General features: G+C 42.9%; 2 protein-coding genes across 3 annotated transcripts in view; one reads left to right on the top strand and one right to left on the bottom strand.

Annotated features, from left to right (window-relative positions):
• DOCK1 (dedicator of cytokinesis 1) overlaps positions 1 to 19,895 on the top strand; it is a 258,024-nt gene that overhangs the window by 61,287 nt on the left and 176,842 nt on the right. For both annotated transcript variants that reach the window (XM_082764404.1, XM_082764403.1), the window contains exons 25-27: positions 169 to 275; positions 7,044 to 7,171; positions 8,979 to 9,074. In XM_082764404.1, the coding sequence (XP_082620530.1) occupies positions 169 to 275; positions 7,044 to 7,171; positions 8,979 to 9,074 (331 nt within the window). The remainder of the gene's footprint in view (positions 1 to 168; positions 276 to 7,043; positions 7,172 to 8,978; positions 9,075 to 19,895) is intronic.
• INSYN2A (inhibitory synaptic factor 2A) overlaps positions 14,585 to 19,895 on the bottom strand; it is a 37,518-nt gene continuing 32,207 nt past the window's right edge. Inside the window, exon 4 of the mRNA XM_082764405.1 lies at positions 14,585 to 15,640. Coding sequence (XP_082620531.1) covers positions 15,457 to 15,640 — 184 coding nt within the window. The 3' untranslated portion in view covers positions 14,585 to 15,456. The remainder of the gene's footprint in view (positions 15,641 to 19,895) is intronic.

Here is a 19,895-nt window from a genome sequence, read left to right as displayed (position 1 = left end):
GATGAGTTTGATGGTCCTATATCAGCCTAAAATATGTGTTTTTGTGTGGCTGTACCGTTGGTGAAAGCTTGTAATATGGACTATCACTTTTTTCCACATTTTTAATTTTGTGGCTTATATGGTCATGTATTATGTTTAATATGTTTTCGCTTGTGTCTTTGCATGTAGCAAACTTTTTACCGAATTCATCCTGAACGTTCCTGTGAGCCGGCTGACAATTCAGAAGCTGTACTGCTTGATAGAAATAGTTCACAGTGACCTCTTCACGCAGCACGGTAAGCAGAGCCTGTGCGACTCCGAAGCTGTCACATTACTCATTGTCTCCAGACCTCTGCTGCTGTAAGGTTTGTCCTTGCTACCGAAAGCAGCAGAGGTTGTAACCAATGAGGGTTGTTCCATTAGCAGGACAAGGAGATTTAAAATCAGGGAGGAGATGCTAATTGACACTTACTGCGGGTTAGAGATCATAAAGAAGTGAAAGGAAAAACTTGTAATTTTTCATTTAAGAGGGCACTAAGTATCTGGTGTTATTGGCACGCGTTATAACTTCAATGGTGATAATTTTATCAAAAGCTTTTGTGCTCAGTGAAGTCTGGCAGAAAGAATGGCTGTTCTTGCTGGCCATCCTTTCTGAAACATCTTGCTTTCCCATCACTCTGTACCCGAGCCAAAGTAAAACATATAAACCCTTTATCACAGCATATAATCCCTTCATCCGTTCTTCCTTATTCTCTTCCTTCACATTGTGGAAGATGACTTCAAGTGGTTGTCTTACAGATTGCTTCGTTTGAAGTGAAACCTTCTGTTCTTTTTTAGATAACTGCAAGTTAAACTAACCCAGACTAAATGTTTATGTGCTGTCAGAAGAAGCTAATGAGGGAGCAAATAGGTAATGGTTCAGCCATAAAGGAAATCGGAAAGGAAATAATGCTATAAAGGAAATTTGAGTCTTCTGTGGATCAAAAATGCTGGTGACGTGACACAAAGCGCTGACATAACAAAATTTTGTGGTTACAATTAAAAAAAAAAAAAAAAAGTCTTGGTGTATTGGCTCTGCACTGATAGGTCTTAGATCAGCTAATGTCTGAACACACCTAGTAACTTTTATCTTTTATGGTTATTTTTTTTTTAAAAAAAAAAAGGTATAAAGCCAACACAATCTGTGCTGCACATGCTCCTTAATTTCACAAAGCTTTGTGCTTTCCCACCTGGTGCCGTTCAGCAGCACTGCTGGAAGTTAGAGTATTGTATTGTATGGACCTGGTACTAATAACTACGGAAACAAGTGCTACCTGGTGCTCTCTCTTGCCACTTGAAGTTTCCTTCAGCAGGGTTTCCCCTTGTTGCTCAGGTGGGCCTGTGGCACAGAAGTTGTGAATTTACTTCCTGCAGCTATGGGTGGTGAGGAAGTAGGGGTAAAGCTCTCTTAAAACAGGCTACTGGCCACATCACCACATACTGCACCAGCAACTCCAAATGCAATTCAGCTTCACCTTCACATTTGAGACCATTTGAGATTATTCAACCCTTCTGAGCCGCACCAAACGAGAGGCATAATTTTATCTAATTTGAATCACAGGATTGGAGTTTGGGTAAAATGGTTCAAGTCTCCCTGAGGCTGCTGTAATGTTTGCTCTCCCTGATGTGTACGTAATGTTACTGTAACGTGTGTCCCTTCTGGCCTTCTCAGCTCTTTGCAGTGCATTTTCTTTCTTCTAGCTGCCTTTAGAAAGCCAGGTCTTCAGGGTAGAAGTCAGTGATGCTCTGGAGAGGAGGAAATTGAAATAACATGGGGAAGAGCATCCGAAGTCTAACATGCATCAGTTGAGGTGTGATGGGGATTCAAGGCACGTGTACCCCAAGTGCTGCCCAGGCATTCGTGGCCCATCCGGGCTGCGTGGGGCACTCGTTTCACTCCAGCTGCTGCCCAGCAAAACTGGGGCACTGCCACGTGCAGGGGGATGAAGCCTGGCCCAGGAGGGGACTTGCAGAGTTGGGTGCACTGCTGGCACGGCTGCGTGTGCTTGTGCAGGGCCTTGGCTGTTCTCTGTCAATAAACACAGCATTTTGTCAAAGCTTCTCGTGCATAGGTCTGCGTAAAGCCTGGAGAATCAATCATACCGGGAAGGTTTTGTAAACAATAAAAATTCACTTGAAAATAAATTAAATGAATAGCCACAGTATTTGTTGTGCTCAGATTTTCCCTGCTCTGCTGGGCTGAGTTCGTGTTACTGAAGCAGAGCTCTGCTGCCTTTCCTCCTCCTCATTTGTTCAATACTTTTAAACTGATAGCCAAATTCATGTAAGTAGCTGTATGATCCTGTATCATGTCACAGGAACGAGATTTTATTTTCTAAAAGCAATATGCAGCACAGGATTGTGGAGTTGATGGAAAGCTGTAAAACGTACCGAAAAACCAACCAGCATTTCATCAGTGTAGGTGGAGAAAATGCACTAATTCTGTGCCCTGAGAAGTCACAGAAGATTGATTTGTGGTGCCTCAAGAAGAATAAAAATTCAAAATACATGAATTCGTGAGGCTTTGGAGGATGTGGGGATGAGAGGGGTGTGAGGAATGATAAAGCATCCTGCTTGAGTGATGGATGCATCGGTGGTCGTCATGAAGTCTCAAGGCTTTGGGATTTTCGACATGAATCTCCTTTTGCATTGTGGTTTGTCTTTAAAAGTATTTTTTGAATCCTTTTGTAAAACTTCACTGGCTTTCTGGTTACGTTGTGTGTCTCGTTTGTTCCCTTCTGAAATTCAAGGTTACTTCTCTCCACTGCAGAGCTTGTACTTACTTTTATTAAGCTTTCTTCAGCCTTGGCAGGCAAGTCTTGTACGTTCCTTCCATTCCATTGCTTTTGTCCTAACAGTGATTCATAATCGAGCCCTTATACCCAGGGGAGTGAGGAAAATCAGCGTGTGATTAAGCAGTCAAAGCCGTGCTAAGGAGAGAGAGAGAGAGAGCGTGTGTGTGTGTGTGTCTATTTGTGTATGTGTGTTTGATGAGGGAATAAGAGCCCGGTGACTTCAAGGAGCATATTTTCCAAGCTCGTGGCTATTTACAGAGGCCCTCAGGTAGGAATCAGCCCTCTGCATAGACGACACGTGTGCCACATCTTCGTGCTCCTGATTCCTGTCCTTGAATATTCGAACAGCACCAAGAGGAAAAGATTTTCCAGCGATGTAAGCTGATGCGAGAACAGCTGCTTCTGCCTATTTTCAGGGATTATACTTACCAAGTTCCAAGTCTGTTTTGTACATAGGATCTGCCTTTTTCCCCTCTCCATGTTCTTACCAATAATCTAGTATGGCATTAGCAAAATAAGTACGAGTTTTCCACTGGAAGAGCATAAGTAGCATCTTGCTGTTTTTTTTGTCAAGCAAAATTTAATTAAAAAAATAAATTATTAATTTGTTTATTTATTGTACAGAGAATATAAATTAATAGAAAATCTCTTGCATAGGGGCTGGACGCTTCTTTGAAAACCCCAGCGCTCATCTCAGGCAACTGGAATTCAGCTTCTTGCACGCAGTGATTTTAAGTTCAGTGGTTAATGCTCTGATTCAGCGAGTTGTTTAATTATCAGACGTGAACAGAGCTTCAAATGTACTGGTTCAGAAATCTGTATACGCCTTGTTCAACGAGGACCTGGGTATATATAGCAGTGGGTCCTTATGTAAGCCGTACGTAATCTTGTGTATGCATCTGTATAAATGTAAGATATGTGAATATACAATAATTGTGTGTATATGTATGGCTGTGTACAAGTAAATGCATGCATAAATAAGATTTATTACTGCTATCACAGTATTTTATGTAGACCTCTTATGGTTTGCACAAAAAACCCTTTTGCCCATGTAAAGTAGCAAACTTTTGATTGCAACCAGCCCTGTGCCTCTTCTTCCTCTCGTGTCCCTCTCCCCTCCAAAAAACCCTCACGTCAACCCTGACACACGGGACATGTCTCTTGATTTCAGCACCTGAAACAGTTCTGGATGTCGTACGTGTCTCCTGTAAGGCTCTGCCCAAATGTGTGTGGGAATTCGTGACTTGGAGTGCAGCAGTTTTATAATAACCCAGTGCAGGTTTTCAGCTCTAAACGTATAAATACTTGGTTTGTAGCTAAGTGAATCGTCTCATCTTTGGAAGCTTCAAAACCCCAGCTTTATATAAATAGTGATTTATCGGATTTGTTTTGTCCTGTAGAGATGTTTGCGTTCTCTGGTGCTCAGCGTTACAAATGACTTGCAGCTAATTACCAAGTGAGCTGTGTGGCTGCTGTATCCTTAAATAGTTAGGGAAGAAAACAAGTGATTTCTCCATTAGGAAGTCGCTGGCCTATTAAATATTAGGAGAGAGCATATAGCATTTATACGAATTCTTACTGTTTAATTATGGCTAAACTTCCAGTCTGTATCTGCACGCTGCGTAGCAGAAGCACAGTTATTAAGCACAGTTTTTTTTGTTTGTCCACATAAACAAAATGAACCGTAAAAGAAAGAAAGACATTCATCAGCGTCTCTCCAAATGAAATGCTTCATATTGACCCAAATTTATTGCCTGTGTTTAGCTTCAGCATGGATCCCGTCTCAGCGTTTCATCGAAGCTGTGCTTGGCTGCTCCGGAGTTGATAATGCTTCCTGAGCGTCCCTTTATAAAGATGAATATTTTATTCTGGCTGCACGCTGCTGTGACATTAATCATGGTGGGCTGGACTTGTGCAGCCGAGGATGAACGGCTGTGGGATCGCTGCTGTCTGTAATCGTTGTGCATCGCCCTCCTGAGCTGGCTTCACAGCTGGATTCAGGGCAGGAGCCCCCAGGCTCTGGGTGGATCGAGGTTTCCCATTAATCAGCGCCCGGAGGTGTTTGTGACCAGCAGGTTGAGGAAGGGCAACTTTTCCCCGTTCTGAACCTGTAAATAATCAGGACGTAGCTGAGCAAGCCGCAGTTTGGCAAGATGCTTTATGGCAAAGGATGCGCTAAGTGGAGATAAGATTCTACTCCGATAGCACTAGGTTTGTTGAAATACACGTGTTGTATGGATATGTGCGTAAATAAAGGTATCTGTGTGTTGGTGGGGTTCCCTCTTAGGATTTTATTGCCTTCCAGGTCTTGTGTGTTTCATTGGAGGTAGCTGGAAAACCTCAACGTAGTTCATGGAACAGTTTCAGTAGCAGTTTCTGCTCAGGATGACGCTGGGATGCGTTGGGTGATTCAGTGTTAAAAGCATCGTGCGATGGGAAAGCAGTGGGACGAAGGAGTTTGGTTTTGAACTGGGAAGGATCTGGCTTTTTTACGGAATAGTGAAGCAGCCAGGACACCTTGGCACTTGGCTTTGTCCTCCTGTAGCCTGCCTGGTGCAGCAGGTACACAGCGAGGGGCGGCTGGATGCTCACCAGTCGGTGCTGGGGAAGGCAGAGCCGGGCTGCTGGCACCCAGAAGTGCTACCCAGGAGAACTTGGGCCTTGGTGCAGGCTGTGTGACCCCAGATAAGAGTGTGACAAATCAGTTCGTGTTTCCTTTCCCAGAAATTCAGCGTGAATACCTGCCCTGTCGATCACCGTGCACTCCCTGTGATCCAATCCCCAGGGGCAGAGCTGCAGTTCTGCCTTTCCAATTCACATGGAGTGAGTAGTGGTGATTTGGTGGCTCCCGGTGTGTAGGAATGCCCCAGGTAGCTGAGCGAGGAAGGGAACAGACCTGGGGGTTGGATTCCCCTACAGATTTATGGATAGTGCAGCTGCAAACAAATAACGGGGGCTTGCGGTGATGTTTCTCTTATTAGATTTTCTTTTTTAATCCATTTTTTTTGCTGCTTACTGGGTAAGTCTTCAAGGAAAAAGGTACGAGGGGATGCGAAGCTACGTCTGGATGTATTTCTCCATGTCAATACTACGCAGGGACTGGTGCCTGCTTCTCGGTGGGAAAGAATTGACCTAATGCCCCAGGAGGTTGCTAATTAAACAGCAAACTCCCAGGTGGAGGAAACCAACGCTTCCAGGTGCTCTCTGAGTGAGATCCCCACTTGTGCATCCCTGCCCAGCATCCACCCGCAGCAGTCACTTGAGCCCGCAGGGTTCCTCTCGAGCTGCCGGGGCTGGGAGCCCTGAAACCACTCCGGGGACCTGTGTGGGTCCTTGCAGGGTGACCTCGTGTTACTGAGCCGAGGCTCCTGGCTTTGTGTGGGGGCTGCTTTCCTGGGGAGTCCTCCGAGGGCAGAGCTGCCCCCCGGGTTAAAGGAATGAGCCTGGGCGGTGCTCAGACCTGATGTGCAGGAGATAGGGGGGTGGTTGGGAGGAAAGGGGTTTGGGAACTGATGTCTGAAGGGTAAAGGATGTGGAATAGCCTCCTTTTTTGTCTGTTCCTGTTCTGTTATCTAGGGTAGGGGCATAAAATGTGCTCACCCTTCCTTCACCTCCAAAATGTAGGCTGGTAGCAGGCAGGCTGTAATTTCGCGGTGTAATTTCACCACTGTAATTTCTTTAGGAGTAAGCCAGGCTCTGGTAAACAGCAGTCCTTTCCTTTGGGCTCAGATTTATTTGGGGTGGGCATGGGGACAGGCTGAGGGGTTTTACCTGCGCTCCTCCCCGCTGTGAGGATGCTGCCGGCGGGCTGGGAGCTGTGTCCTTAGGGCAGGAGTGGCACAGGGGCACTGAGTGCTAGGTCCCTGCATCTTGTCTGTGCAGGGCCATTTGCAGCTTGTACACTCCTTACATTGAATAGGTCAGTGCCACGGTGATACCTGCTCTAGTTCTCAGTCCTCACTTTGCTTCCCGAACCTCCTTGATTGGAGCTGAAACACTGAGCCGAATTATTTCACTCCATGTACCTCTGATTTACCTTCCCCTTATCTCTGCTTCCTGACACACTTCCCTTGTCTGGGACTATTCCTGGGTTGACATGCAGGTGACTGGGAATCTGGAAGTTCTCTTTTTCTTAATTTTTTTTGTCTCATGTAAGCACCGGAGCAGCTCGGCTGTGTCGGCGATGCGGGGAAGGTCCTGAACTTGTGTAACCTTGTGTCTTGTGTGCAGACTGCAGGGAGATCTTGCTGCCAACCATGACAGATCAGCTCAAGTATCACTTGGAAAGACAAGAAGATCTGGAGGCTTGCTGCCAGCTGCTGAGTAACATCCTGGAAGTGCTTTACAAGAAGGATGTGGTCAGTATCTCGCGCTTCTGCGGTGCTTAGCATCTAAAAGGGGTAGATGGTGGTAGAACCCATTCAGCAGGAAACCCCTCATCACTTCGATGCTTTTTTTTTTTTTCCTCCTTACCAGTCTTTTGGAAGACTTCTTTTTTAGGTATGCAGCAACAGGGATGGGTTGTTTGACATCTTTGGATATTTCTTACTGTATCTGCAGCAGCTCCAGTTACAGAATCCTATTTCTCTTCCAGATACTGGTTGAACAGTGAGTAGGATGCATCCACTTAGATCAACCTCTCACACAGTGTCTAGCCTCTGCCTGCTGGAAAGTATTTGATTCCATCCCCCATCCCCACCAACCCCCAGCAGTCTGGGAAACACACATTTGAGATGTGTTGATGCTGGCCCATGAGGCCAGATACGTGAATTTCTGCTTTTGTTAACACAGAAGCTTGTTTAGCTGTTTAAAGTGCTGTTTAGTTTTACACAGCAGGGCTCTCCACCCCGCAAGAAATGACCTGGATTAGCAGGTGGCTGCTTCTGCTTCTGACCCCACTGGGGTCACCTCCTCACATAACACCTAACATCCTATTTGACTATTTCGAGGGGGTTTCTGATTTTATTTTGTTTTATTTATATGATTTCTGATTTTATTTTTATTTTTTTTTTGGAAGAAGTTCTGTGCCACGACTTCAGAGAGTGGGTGATGCTTAGAGGAGATGCTTAGAGAGTAGGGAGAGCTGAAGGGTGGAGAGGAGCAGGGTCCCGAGGTGCCTTTAGCCCTGAAGATGCTCCTTGTAGCAGAATTGTACGCTTTATCCCAAAGACAGCTCTGTCAGCAGGGGGAAGAAAAACCCATATTGAAGCAGTAGCTGTGTCTGTCTGCACAGGTGATGGATCGCTCTTCAAATATGCAAATGCCTTTTCCATATATGCATGTCTGCCTTTGCTAATTAAGCATAATGAGATGATAAGCTGGGGGTTATTATGTGGATCCAAGGGCAAGGAAGAGAATGGCTCATCAGAGTGTTTGTGCTGCAGCCAAGAAGCACCACGAAGATGCTGCTTTATTTAGATAATTATCTGGGAGAAGGCTTCCAAGTGCTGGCTGTAGAATTGTTTCACCTTCCCACCTTCCCCTTTTGAAGTCTGCTCCTTCAGACTAAGGAAAACTAAGAAATAAACCTCTTTATGAAGTATAGGCTGGGAGTGATGTTCATTTATTATGGGTTTTAACTCCTTGTCAGGTTTTTCTTTGGCTTCAGTTCCTGTGTGCAGCATCCTGCATGAAGTTACTGAACTTTTCTTAAAGGCCAGTTGTGCCAAACACCCTATTTTCAACTCTTCTAAAAATAACAGCAGATTACATACAAGACAAAAAATAACTGGACATAATTGACTGAAATCGAAGCTCCTCACTTAAACTTTTTCTTTTTGCTTTTCTTGGTTTCTTTTAATTGAGCTTTTGTAGAATCAACCCCCAGAACTTGCTAATGACTGTGGACTTATGATGTTGGAAAAATGGCTTAGGAAAATAAAATTAAGTAACTAAGTGTCATGGTTATTGCTGCTAGTTGCAGGGACTTGCTTTTAATTTAGATAACTCTAACAGCAAAAATAAATTTATTAGGAACATGTATTAATAAGACGTTTCACGGTCTTCTTTAAATCTGAGGCTAATTTTCTGCCTTTGATCAGTAGCAGTTAAGTGCTGCTTTATTTAACTTTCACAAGAAAGGTGGTTTTAAAGGCAAACATAAATATTTGAATTGTATTGGTGTCTCTTGTACCTAGTTACCATTCATTTATTCTTTTTCCTTAGGGGCCAACACAACGCCATGTCCAGATAATCATGGAGAAGCTACTGAGGACAGTAAATAGAACAGTCATTTCCATGGGACGTGATTCGGAGCTCATTGTAAGTGTCTATTGATGAAAACTTAAATACCTTTGTCGCATCTTTGTCAACCGGGCTGTAATAGGATTTAAATCCCAAGTGATCCAAAGCAATCAAATCCTTCTGCAGCTGGCTGTGTGAGCTCGGTAAGCTGGAGAGCATCGCCTTGTCGGTTTTCTGTGGCTTTCATAGGTGGTGGTGGTGGGGGCACTGGTCACATCAGACCAGGGTTTTCATCTTTCTGAGCGGTTGTTATTGTTCTACGTGAATCTGGTTCAGTTCAGTTCAACGCACAGACTTGTTGCTGTCGTTAAGCTCACCTGAAGTCCTGAATTTTCCTTAAAAAAAAAAAAAAAAAGTGTGTATCTGCTAGTCTAATGGGGGAGTCCATTAGCACTTTTTTCTTTTTGATCTCCCCTTTCTTTTCCTGTTTTATTTCTGTGTAATTGCACACGGTGATATTTTACTTTATATTACAAAGAGTTCTTTGCATCTTCCTTACCTGCTGCCGTCCCATTTACTTGGCACAGCGATGTTTGCGTCTGCAAGCGTACTGCAATGTTAGTTCTGTCTTCTGTGCTTCACCCACTTTTATCTTCTGTCTTAGGTTTTATCACATTGATTTGCAATCATAGTTTTTGCCATAAAAAGTGTTAATGGATCACCAGATCCTTCGCTAGAGCAAAACCCAGTTACAAGTGGCTCTCATTCTTCCAGAATATAAGGTTGGATTCTACTAATGGTGAAAAAATCATAAGATTTGTACGTTGTAACTCTGTGTATTACCACAGAAATTATTAATAATATGCAGAACAGATTATATTCAAATATCTGTCTGTGCTAGGGCACGAAACTTTCTGCTTTTTCCCCCAGCTGTGAAGTAGGTGTCAGTCTTTCAAGACACACGCATGGGAAATTTCTTCGGTGCAGTTCGAGTGTGAATTCAGTATTCTTTTGGTGAACGTTATTTAGATACCGTATCAAAATGTTAATTATTCCTTTTGAACTTAATCAGATTTGAAACTTTCTCCTGTGCGTATTCCAGCTCAGTGCGGTTGTGTCAGAAATACCCGTGGTGGTCGTGAGCACACCGTGAAGTCACTCGATCCGCGCGAGTTGTAATTAGGTGATGGCTATTAACAGGCCAAGGTATTTCAAGGAGTACTCACTGCTAGCTTAAGATTCAGTCCTGTGCTGAAGGAATCCTCCTGTGATCAAACCGGTAGCGATTCATTTCCGTGGTGTCAACAAAGTCGGGGATTAAAATGCAGCCACTAATTAGCAGGCAGAACCTGACCCCTCTCGGATCAGCATCAGGCAGGAATCGTGCATTAACTTTTCCTTTCTCGCCGCTAGAACGGTTTCACCTGGAGTTTGTAGTAGAGAATTAATCACACAGGATGAGGAGAAGGAAGGAGGTTTAAAAATGAGTGATTTTAGAGAGGCACAGTTGAACTAATAACTTCTTTTTGGAAGTAGCAAACTACAGGGCCTGTGCGATTTGCTCCTTGTGTTAGCAGAGCCGTGTTGGTGTCCTGCAGGGAGCACGTCTCCACCTTGTTCCCGTTCCTATTTCAGTCTCCATCATATCCTTCATCCCTCTGTCTGAGCTGGAGGTGCTCCTGAGCTAGGCTGGGTTGTGCCTTAGTGTAAGGGGAGCACGGGGCTCCAAATTTGCTGTTACCGGAGAACATATAATTAGAGCCTACTAAAGACACTGCAAATAATTCAGTAGCTCGCTCTGTGTTACAACATCTGGATGGGGTTTTGTACGTGTGATGCTGATACAAGTGTTAGCAGGTCAAATTCCTTTGGAAAAACATCCCAGAAAGCTGGCTGTGCTGGGCGTACCTGCTTGGAGAAGGTGCTGACCTTCGGTGCAAGGTGGGAGCGCAGCCCCGTGGTGCTGAGCCAGCACCCGTGCAGAAATCCGATGGAGTTTGCCTGTTTTGTGTACAATTTATCGGTATTCCACCTTGGTCCAGGGAGTGAGAAAGGAGTTTTGGTAACTCGTACTGTATCTCAATCCAAATGTGGGAGAAGGGGCAGAAACCCTTTAAAGGCTTTCAGTCTTCTGTGAAAGTGGTGACTTTATGTGCTTGGAAGTTAGCGTTTGTTCCCTCCTTGCCAGATCAAGTGAGGTTTTAAGATTAAAAAACCTCATTTCACCATGTAACTACTTGTTATTTCTGGCGAGATTTTTCTGCAAGTCTCACTGCGGTGATTTTCCTTGCTCCGTTTGCCGAGTGAAGCTGTGCAGGTTGTTCTCAGTGAAGGTGAGATTCAGATACTTTTATTTTTTCTGTGAATTCACCTGCAGCCAGATCACAAAACCTTCCCTTCTGGAAGATGCATTGTCTGAAAAAAGTAAATTGAGCAGACTTCCTTGGCTCCTTCTCTAAGTATAACTTAAATAATCTCTTCCCTTGCCTGGCACTGTTTGAGGACCGCTGTGCTCCTGGCTCCTCAGTGTTTTGCAGCCCCCGGTAAACCCAGGTGCTTCAGGTGGCAGATGTATGAATCTGTTCAGTAGACCATCTCGATTCCTCTGTATTGTGGAACAAGTCACATTCCTTGTTTCCAGAGAGAAAATACAGCTGGGATTTAAGAGCAGAGGGGTGGGAAGTGGTTCTGCTCCCGCCAGCCTCTGTCCTTGGGAGCTCTGAAAATCACTTCGCGCTCTGTGGGGAAAAGGCAGCTGAAAACCCACTGTGATACCAGCAGAAAAAAGGCTCCCGTGAATTCTCTTGGGATGTGTGACCAGGTAGGAGAGGACTTGGTGGCTTTACCCATGAGTGGAATATTTCCCACATCACTTTTTTTTTCTATTCTTTTTCCATGAGACATTTTGAGAAAGAATGCAGGGAGACCAGTGAGGAGCTGCAGAAATGATCAGAAAGCTGAGAAAGTGATTTGTGATGTGAGAGCCTCCAGACACCTGAAGTTCAGGGAAGATTTAGGGCTGGAAGAGAATCTCTGTAGGGTGGGAATGACGCCTGTCAGAGGAAGGAAGAGGAGCCGGTGACAGCGCAGGAGAGACAGAAGTAACAGGTGAAAGACAGTGGTGGATTCTCTGTCTCCTGGCATTTCCAAGGCAGCGTGCCTTCCCAGAAGGAGTTTGTAAGGGAAACTGGAGTAATTGGGGGTCACAAGAGAGAGTTCTGGAGCTTACCTTGTAGATGGGCTGAAGGTAGATGATGTAAATTGTCTTTGCGACCCTGAACTCCGCAGGTTACAATGCACGGCAGTTCCAAACCGTAGGTAGGAAGGGTTCATGAAAACGAATCCATTTGATTTAGAAAAAGTGATCAGCCACTAAAACCCTGAGTGAAATTAACGGCATAGACACCTCTGCGTCTGAGGTAAGAAAAAGCAAACACTTTGTACTGATGGTAGGATTTTCCAGTTTTAATCATGATTTTTTTTTCATGTTATCCTGATTTTTAAGCTATTTTTACAGTGATTTTTTTTTTCCTTTAAGAAAACAAGTGATACTTACAGGAGTGGTGTTTCCTAACGGTTCTAAACCAAAGAATGGAGCTGACGCTTCATGGGAATTAGACGGACTTGGAAACTAACAGGGAGTAAAAAATCACTGCGGCATCTATTGGCTAAAAATAATTTTCAGGGAGAAGTGCCTGTAGCAAATCAGTGTGTGAAAGTGCGTGGTGCTCTCAGGGAACTCGGCAAAGCCATGTTAAGTGCCACACTGGAAGTGAAGATGCATTTTCTCTGCTGTAACCTCAAACCTGCAGTTTATAGGATCCCCTACATTGGGGTGGAGATAGCTTCGTGTCAGTCACACTTAACTAAAAGCTCTCCTGAAGCAGGTTCGGCTCTCGGTGCCTAGCCCGAGTGATTCTAAAGGCAATACAATATGATACATCTTACACACTTGCAAAAACATTTTATTACAAATTACATTGTATGGTACGATATAACACGGTATGTAATTGTAAGCAAGACTATGTATGTTAGCTTTTCCATCGTTTAAAAAAATGTAAAAAATTAAAAATCTGCAACTTCTTAAGAAAATAGCCTGGACATGTACAGAACACGCCGTGAGAACTTCCACTTTTAGCTCTTTGTGTGTTTCACCAGTGACTTCCCCTCTGACAGTAACTGCTTACAGGATACGGGTCTCCGGATGGGGCAGGAACCGCACAGAAATAGTGGAGTTTGGTGTCAGAGTCCCTGCACACGACAACGTTTAGAATAGATTTATGGGCAGAGCTACTGATGAGGTGACGCTAACGATTCGTAATTGATTGCCATTGAGAGATGCTTGGTTTAATTACTGAAACTAAATGGCATGGTAGCGTGTATGAGTCTATAAATTATTACTGCTATTTTGAAATATTAAATATTGTTGTATTTTCTTCTCATGTCCATATTTGATATTTCTTTTTAGGAAAAAAAAATAGATTTTCTTGTTGGGAAATATTTGGGTTTCTAGAACATGTAAGGTGGGCTGCCCTGTAAACAGTTCTATGTAATTAATTAAAAACACTATAAAATACATGGAACACACATTTTTCCAGATGAAACAATTGCACTTCCCTCCTGGTACACAGGACCAATCACCTTTTCTTAATCCTTCAGCTTTCACAGCAGTATTTTGGGACAGTGTTTGTGTTTGGACAAGAACTCGGAGCCCTCTTGAAGTCACTACAAAGGCGACTTTTTCATTAAAGCACGCCGAAAATAATTTCGAGGTGGACATAAACATCTCCTGCATTTCTGTTCCCTTTTTAACCTCCTTTTCTTATTTTTCTCCAAACCAAATAGCATGTGATTTTCCTTTTTTTTTTTTTTTCTTTTTCAAATTTTATGTCGAGCTAAGAAACGGTGTAAGTGAAAGCATTTCAAGTTTGCTACTACGTGCAAGCTCTTCTGCTTATGATTACTTTTCTTCCACCTAAAGACTGAAGAATTTGTATCTTAACCTTGCTGCAGGGTGTGCAATTTCAAAACCAACTTAGAGTAACCCAGTTTCGGATACTGTATGATTCAAATGATCCTAACTCCTTAAAAAAAGAAAAAAAAAAAAGATATCCCCGGTCCCATGTCACTTCCAGCAGGAGATTTTTTTTCCACAACTGGTCATTTTTGGTAGGACTTTAATGACAGTAACAAATACTTAAGGGAAAGGGTTCCAGGTTATAATTCCAAGCAAAATTTTAAGTGTCAAAAAAAAAAAAAAAGAAATTTGAATCTCATTTGTTCCCTAAGTGCATTGGTTAGTAAGTACAATTAGTAGATGTAGGTAGAAACTCTAATGTGGTGGTTGGGAAACCCATCTGAGAAGCTTGGTAAATAAATAAATAAATAGATTAATAAATAAATAAATAGCTCTTAAAATTGCTGCTTCTTCCAAGCAGGTTTCAAAGCGTAATGCGTGCTATAAAATTTATGGTGCCTTTCGCAGTAATGGAGAGGTTTTCCAAAGATTGCATTAGAAAAAGATCCTACGTCATGGCAAACGCCAGCAATTGGTAGAGCTTGGTATTCTTTTTTGTGTGTTTTGATTTTTTATTTTTTTTTCCTGTGCCAGAACGTGTCATTTAGACCTTTTGGGTACCAAAACATGAAAAGTGAGATCTAGGACGGTTTGTCCTGTGGCCTTGACCCTGTCAGCTTGGTGTGGTTAAAGGCTCGTCCTGAATTTGGGAGATTTCTAGCCGCTCGCCTGCTGGAGGAGAGCAGCAGGCTTCTTCTGGTGGTGAGGACACAGCTAGGTTAGAAATGACGGTGCGTTGTCGAAATGTGATAGCTTGGCTGAAGTCTACAACACATGAAGGCAAATATACACACAGTCACGTCTTAGAGAGTATTCATGGTCTCGGACCACATGAAAAATTGTGCTTTGTCCAGGATATATGTGCTGAAAACTGCACTCCCCGATCAACATGGATTTGTAAAACTGAAGACCATTGCAAACGTAAGGCTTGCTCGCTTTTTTTTTTTTTCCCCTCGTTGTTTAAAAGACGACAAACCAAACCCCCAGAAGGCTTTAAAACAAGAGTGATATTGCGCTGCGCACAGGATGACAGCCTACGACTGACCGGGTTAGAATGTGATGCTCTCAGATCTAAGGGGGGGGGGGGGGGAATAGTTTTACTTTCCGTTTTGTACAAATTGCAATTCAGGTTTTACATCCCACATTGGTGAACCGCAAGTAAAAGCTGGCAAGGGGTCAGGTACCGCCTTGCTCTCCCGAGCACGAGTTCCTAGGTACAAAGGCCTTTTTGGTACACACGGTGAGAGCTGAACGCCGCCGGCCGCCTCCCAACAGCAGTGGCCGGCAGCACGGATCAACCTGCAGAGATCCCGTTGTAGGTGATGGACACAACCCCACATCTTCTTCAGAGAAGGCCTTGAACTCCACATGGGACGGACTTGGTTAAAGGAACCAGAGTTTCCATCTTCCGTGCTTTTTTGATTCAGTTTTGGATTTTTGCTTGGGAGTGGAGGAGTAGCTCTCCTGAGAATAAGGCAAAGGTGCAACCTGAGTTTCCTCGATAGGATGAAGTTTTCTCAAAACTGGCTGTAGTTTATCTTCTTGCTGCTTAAAATCCAATTCCACGCTAAAATTGGGAAGAAAAAAGCAATTAGCTGTTATAGGATAATCTAGGCACTTCACTCTGCTGCTCTCTAGATGCAGAGAACTTTTGCTTCTGAAAAAAGCTGCCGAGTGGGTGAGAGGTAAGGAGGCTGACCTGGCCACTCGTATACCTGAGCTGTTTCTTGCAAGTTTTACCATTAGATTAATTTCACCAAATTACCATCATGTTTACATACTCATCTCTGAAAAATAAATACGTTAAAAACCGAATTCTCCTTCACATTGCGAACCTTCTGCATATACACATAGCCCTGTAACAAGGACAGTAAAATACAACCTACTCAGCCTCTGAATGAGTGCTGAGACAAAAGCAGCTGGGGCTGTAGGCTCATTTACTTAGCTGATCAGATCTGTAGGTAGCAGGGAAAGGACGCGTTACAGTAATAGCTCGTGTGTATTTGTTTTGTTTCATTTGCTTTTAAAATTTAATAGCAATAATAATTGCTAAATAAATAAAAATATTAAAAAAGCAATAAGGGAAACACTTGTTTAGTCTTAAAGCATGCATTCAGAAAACATACTTAAGATCCAGATTACACCTCCTGAATTCTAAGGACTCTCCACTACACAATCCTGCTAGCAATTAAGAAACATAATAACGATGAAATTATAACCCTTATTTCAACAGAGAGAGCTACAGATTCAAGGTTAGCTTAGAAAACAAATCACATTCTGAACTTCAGCAAAATACTAATTTTATCTGATCCTCGAAAACCAATCTAGGCCACGTACATTCAAGTACCTTAAACGTCATGGATTGAAATTTGGGAAGTTTTATGGAACGAGTAGTGTAATATCTTCCTTCCCTACGTGTTGCTTGATATTCTAAAACTACGAATTTAAGACTGAGTGCATCTTTTGAGGCATTTGAGAGGCTGCCCTTGACTCTGCTGCTGAGGTTTCGTGGGGTTTGCAGTGACTGCTTCGGATGCCTCAGTGCTGCATAAACATCCGAGGTCAGTGCTCCTGGATGTCAGCTCACTTTTATTACTATTAAATTTGTTTTCTGAGTCCTTTCTGACCTTGCTTGTTTGCAGTAAGGTATCAGAGAAGCTATGCTGCTTTACTCCATCTGTGGATTTAGGTGGATTTTACTTTCCTCTTAGATCGGAGGAGAAGAAATCAGAAGTTTGGTAGGAAACGTTTGGGATGTTGCAAGGATGAGGTGGGTTATTGGGTGGCTTTTCCCAGAGCTGGTGAAGAGTCTGCCTGTCAGGAGGACTTCCAGTGAAGTCCCTAGAAGGAGATGCTGTAAAGGTGTTAGGTTTATTTATTTATTTATTTTTAATCTGGCTGTAAGACTAGTTAAACCTAGTTTAATGGTTAAACACATACTGAGTAAAACAGCATTTCAGTCATCTGGAGTGGTTGGAGAAACTCCCCAATAGTCAAAGAAGTTTTTTAGATAAGAGTTGAAATACTCAAAATATTTTTCCTGCCTCCATTGTTGTTAAGTGGTAAAAAGACATTTCAAAAGGAAGGAAAAAATATATATTTACATTTCAATTTCAGATACACCAGCATCAGATCTGCTGGTACTACAGAGGCACGCTCTGAGAGCCCTGCATCTAATACTCATATACTCATCCTCGTTAAGGACAGAGCAGAGCAGTCTTCAACTCAGTAACTCTCTTAAGACCTACTCAAAATTGATGTAAAAAAAATGTAAAAGCCAAAGCAACTTTCTGAGCAGAATACCTTTTTTTCACAATCAGTTTTTATTAAAGATGGACTGCAAGAGAACTCCACTAATTCTGGTCCGTATGACAAAACCCCCATTACTGTCATTCTTTACTGCATGAAACCATTTGCAGCTCATTGCAGGCTGTTTTATCTATTTACATCAAAATAAATATTTTTTTTTTTCTTCTGAAAACTCTAAAGAGCGTGAAAGGAAATGCATTTTACCTCTTGTAACTGTGTACATTTTGCAGGAGAGCTGTTATCTATCAGGATCAATTTATTTAGCTTTGCAGGTTTCCTAACGTAACTGTTCCTTTGAGGCAAATGATTTGTTTGCTTGCAAACTTAGGATTCCGCGTCGACTTGTTTGTGCTGCAGTAAGAGCTCAAAAACCTTATTTGGTGATTTTTCAGATTTCTCTAAATTAGCTGTAGCTGCTTTTATTTTGGGTTTCTAACTTTCTGTCCAACAGATGGAATACAATTAAATTCAGAGAGTGTCACATAGCTGTGTGGCTTCTTTATATTTCGGTGGATGTTCTCTACAGCCTGTTCCCGTCTTCCCAAACCTTGTATTGGAGAACTAATTTTTGTCACCTGGCACAGCTGATGATATTGCTTTGCTGAGTGATACTTCTGTATCCTAAGCATCTCTAGGTTTCCTCTCACTGACCTTGACATTTTTTTTTTTTAATTCCTTTATGCCGTGTGGTTTGTTTCACTCCCGAATGGCCTCTTTCATGTCTTGAGGCCTCCTGGTGATAAGTGCAGTTACCATATAACTGTGGGCTATGTGCATTATTCGTTTTGGAGCTTGTTATTGGCATCAGAAGTATTTTTTCCATCGCTCGATGACCAAGCAGTATATTTTTCAACAGTTAGGCCAACAATTATGAACACCAACAATAACGAATAAGCCCTACAAAAACGAAACAAATAGTATCAGGCCTTGTAAACCGAAGTAGCAGACCTTGGAGGAATTGATTCTGATGCACTCAAACACAAGTGTCGGGGAGCTGGGCTTGCCACACCTGAGGCACGCCGCAGAAAGGTAGCGGGCAGTGCTTGAGTGATGCCTGGAAAACTGCTGTCATCCCTCTGAGCAGCCAACTCGCTCAGCCTGCTTTATTTTCTGCTTAACCCCATGGGCTGAATCCCAGCCCTGTGATTAGGGACCGGTGTGGTGGGTTTTCTGTTCTCGGCTTCGTGGCTTCTCTAATGATTTTGAGAATTTATGTTAATGAGTGTTTATTTTTTGCATGCTGGCAGGAGAGTGAACTTTTTCTAATTTTGTTGCTGTGTAAGGGATTGAAAACAGTTTGAGGAGTCATAACCACTTGGTTTTAAACATATGGGACGTGGGAGCGGATCTAGCAACAAGCTTGGAGATTCGGATGGGCTTTCATCTTTCCTAACATAGTCACACGTTATTAATGTGCATCAGCTTAAGGTGCTGGATGCTAACAGTCTGGTATGTCGGCTCTGTAAGGTTGCAGAATTGGAACAGTTCAGGTTCAGGACCAGGTTGCTCAGGGCTTCACCCAGTTGGCTCTTGAAATCTCCAAGGAGGGAGTTTGCACAGGCTCGGGGCTGCGATCCCCCTCAAGGGTAAACCCAACCTTTCTCCTGTTCAACCACAACCCTTCTCCTTTGACTTGACACTCCCTCTGTTTCCTTTTTTACTCTCTAGTTTGTAATGTTTAGGCCCCAATCCTACAAGCATTGGACAAGAGGTTTACCTCTACAGCAGGCTATGCGGAGTTGGAATTAAAGAACATCGCTGCCTCTCCTCCTGGGTTGCGTTAATAGGATGCCATGGAGTTAGTGTGTGCCACGTCTTGGAGGATCGGGATCAAGATAAGCACTAATAACTTGAGAAATAGCTCAATATACTTGCAAACAATCTCTTTTTTTTTTAAATTTTCCATTTCAACCTGAATATCGCAGATGCCTAGGATCCCAAGCATTGTCAGTGCTGGGAAGCTGTTAAGATCCAAATCTTCAACTAAACATCTCACAGGCTTAGAAGTAAGGTGAGAAAGAACGTAAGTTAATTACTGTGGGTAGGAAACGAAAAAAAAAACGGTGAAAATTCCTAGTCTGGTCATTTAGTTACCTGATTTTGTTATACTGATACCATCTTAGGAATTTGTTTACTTGTCTTACTTCATTTTGTATGCCATATTTACGTATTTTCATCATTATCATTATGTCGAACCTTTACAATTAAACTACTTCCACGTGGCCTCTGTGCTACCTGGTTGACTTGCATCACCGTGATCTTAACCTGTAACAGCTGCTGGTTTACTGAGTGTTAAATTGCATAGATTCTAATAATAGGTTTTCAATTAAATAGCTGGAGCGTGCCTTAAAATGTCACTGACAAAATTAAATACTGTAAAACGGCGAATATGATTGCAAAATCCTGAAGGACTAAAAAACAGCCAAATTAATGGTTGCTGCAGCTCTGAATAATTTTTTTTTCCCAGGAGCTCCAATAGCGCAGTCCTGATGTAAGTTTGTTTGTTCCCCCTG

Source organism: Aythya marila (genome assembly GCF_965140915.1).
Source record: "Aythya marila genome assembly, chromosome: 7".
Classification (NCBI taxonomy): Eukaryota; Metazoa; Chordata; class Aves; order Anseriformes; family Anatidae; genus Aythya; species Aythya marila.
This window is presented reverse-complemented; position numbering and strand designations above follow the sequence as displayed.